At 71.8% G+C, this 1,980-nt stretch overlaps 1 protein-coding gene across 1 annotated transcript in view; it reads right to left on the reverse strand.

Annotated features, from left to right (window-relative positions):
- SHANK1 (SH3 and multiple ankyrin repeat domains 1) overlaps positions 1–1,980 on the reverse strand; it is a 40,823-nt gene that overhangs the window by 28,410 nt on the left and 10,433 nt on the right. Inside the window, exon 11 of the mRNA XM_012733524.1 lies at positions 1,527–1,724. Coding sequence (XP_012588978.1) covers positions 1,527–1,724 — 198 coding nt within the window. The remainder of the gene's footprint in view (positions 1–1,526; positions 1,725–1,980) is intronic.

The following is a 1,980-nucleotide window of genomic DNA, read 5'->3' on the forward strand; positions in this document are numbered from 1 at the left end:
GTCGGGCACAAGCCACCTCCCTCGGGACTAACTGGAGTCGCTCAAGGGCCTGGACAGTGCGCGCACATGGGCGGGGGGGCTTGCTGGCCCGCCGGGCCGTCTGGGGCTCCATCATTCGCTTGCAGAGTAAATCCTGAGTGCCGGGGACAGGCAGCGGGGGCCAGCGAGCTGCTGGGCAGACTCGGTCCTGCCCTCAGGGAGCTTCCGGCCGGTGAGCGGGGCTGGGGGGATCCTGCCCGTGACCCGTGATGGACCAGCAGGGTCGGGGAAATGGAATGGGGAGCCTGGACAGGGCTCAGGCGGGAGCAAGGAGGTTCGCTGGCCAAGGGGACCGGGGGACGGGACAGTCGGGCTGAGATCTGAGGCTCCTGGGAGGCAGGAGGAAGGGGGAGAGGGAGGAGCCCCGGGCCAGGAGAGTGGACACCCAGGCTGTGAGGTGGGCGGGAGGGCTGCCCGGAGGCAGAGGCACTGGGGGTGGGCCCTGAAAGCAGAGGGGACCCGCCAGCCCTGGGGGCTGCCCTGCGGACGCGGGGCTGCTTCTGAGGCAGCTCGGTGCGCTTTAAGGGGGGAGCAAGTCACGCCAGGGCCGAGTCCTCCTGCCTCACCTGCTGGCCGCACCGGGGGCTCGGGGGGCCCTGGGGGCCTCCGGCTGGAGGTTAGCCTCAGGCAGGCGGGACACACCAGCCGCCCCCCCACTGCCCGGGGGTCCCTGGCCCAGAGCCCAGCTGGCCCTCTGCCTTGGCAAAGTCCCCTGCCGTCCACATGTGCCAAGGGGCTCCTGCCTTTGCTCACTCACCCACCCACGTGCACTGCTGGACCCAGGCCTGGAGCCCCGTGCCCCTGCCTTGGGGGCCCAGGCGTTGGGGAGACGGACCACTATCCAGATGCTGCCACACCCCCACACCAGCTTGACGCTCCCCCACACACCTGCCGGGTCCCCCAAGACCTTGCCCGGCGTGAGGACCCAGGCAGCCAGCGGGTGACCCCTGAACCCGGTGCTGGGCTCAGGGCTGGCCGTGAGCCGGCTCCTGTGGGGTTCACCGGGTCCCCCTTCCTGGGAGGAAGCCGAGGCCTAGCGGTGCGCGGGGCCCAACTCCCCCAGCAGGGGTGGGGGCACCTCTGAACCCAGGCCACCCAGCACCTGGTGCCCGCCTGCCCTCCCGCCTCCTAGGACGGCTGTAGCCACTCCCCGCGCCAGAGCCCGGTCCACGCCGAGAGACGGGCGGGGCGCAGGAGAGCCAGAGGCAGGCACACCCCGTGAGCCTGGGAAACAGGCCCCAGCCCCAGAAGGCCGAGGTGGTGAGCTGTGCCTAGGGCACGGGGAGCCGGACCTCGAGGCGGGGAGGGTTCCTGCAGCACCCCGCCTGACATTGGCTGCACCCCTTAAAAGCCCGTGTGACCGGCCTCACGCCACCTTCTGGGGGCATCCTCAGCCACCCCTCGGGCTCCTCGAAGGTGGGAAGGGAGCCGGGCTCTGGGGGGCCCCGGGATGTGGCCACTCAGGGCCCCTGGCCGCGCCCGCCTACCTTTGATCTTCTCGCCCTTGCTCAGGGAGATCTCGCCCTCGGCCTGCGCCTGGTAGGACTTGACCGCCATGAAGGAGCGCCCCGGCACCGCCGAGTAGAGCTTCCTGCGCCTGCCGCGGCTGCCCAGGGAGCCCCCAGGGCCCCCCGAGCCCCCGGTGCCGCCAGCAGGCCCTTCCCGGGGTGTCCCGCTGGAGCTGCGCAGAGGGTGAGAGGCAGGGAGAGCGGAGGGTGAGGTGGGGAGACGGGCGTCAGGGTGAGGGAGCAGGGGTGGGGGGCTCTGGCGTCTGGGGGAGGAAAGGGCATCTGGGGGCTCCCCCGCTGGCCCCCGCCCCTCCTGCCTCCTGGCTTCCGGCCTGGCCCTCCCACGGCCTGCACCCTCACTCCCTGACGCAGCTTCCACTGTGTCATCCTCGCTCAGCTCACGAGCCTTCGGCAGCTCCCAGCTCCCTCCTGG

This window comes from Condylura cristata, unplaced genomic scaffold, assembly GCF_000260355.1.
Source record: "Condylura cristata isolate star-nosed mole 26May11 unplaced genomic scaffold, ConCri1.0 scaffold00041, whole genome shotgun sequence".
NCBI lineage: Eukaryota > Metazoa > Chordata > Mammalia > Eulipotyphla > Talpidae > Condylura > Condylura cristata.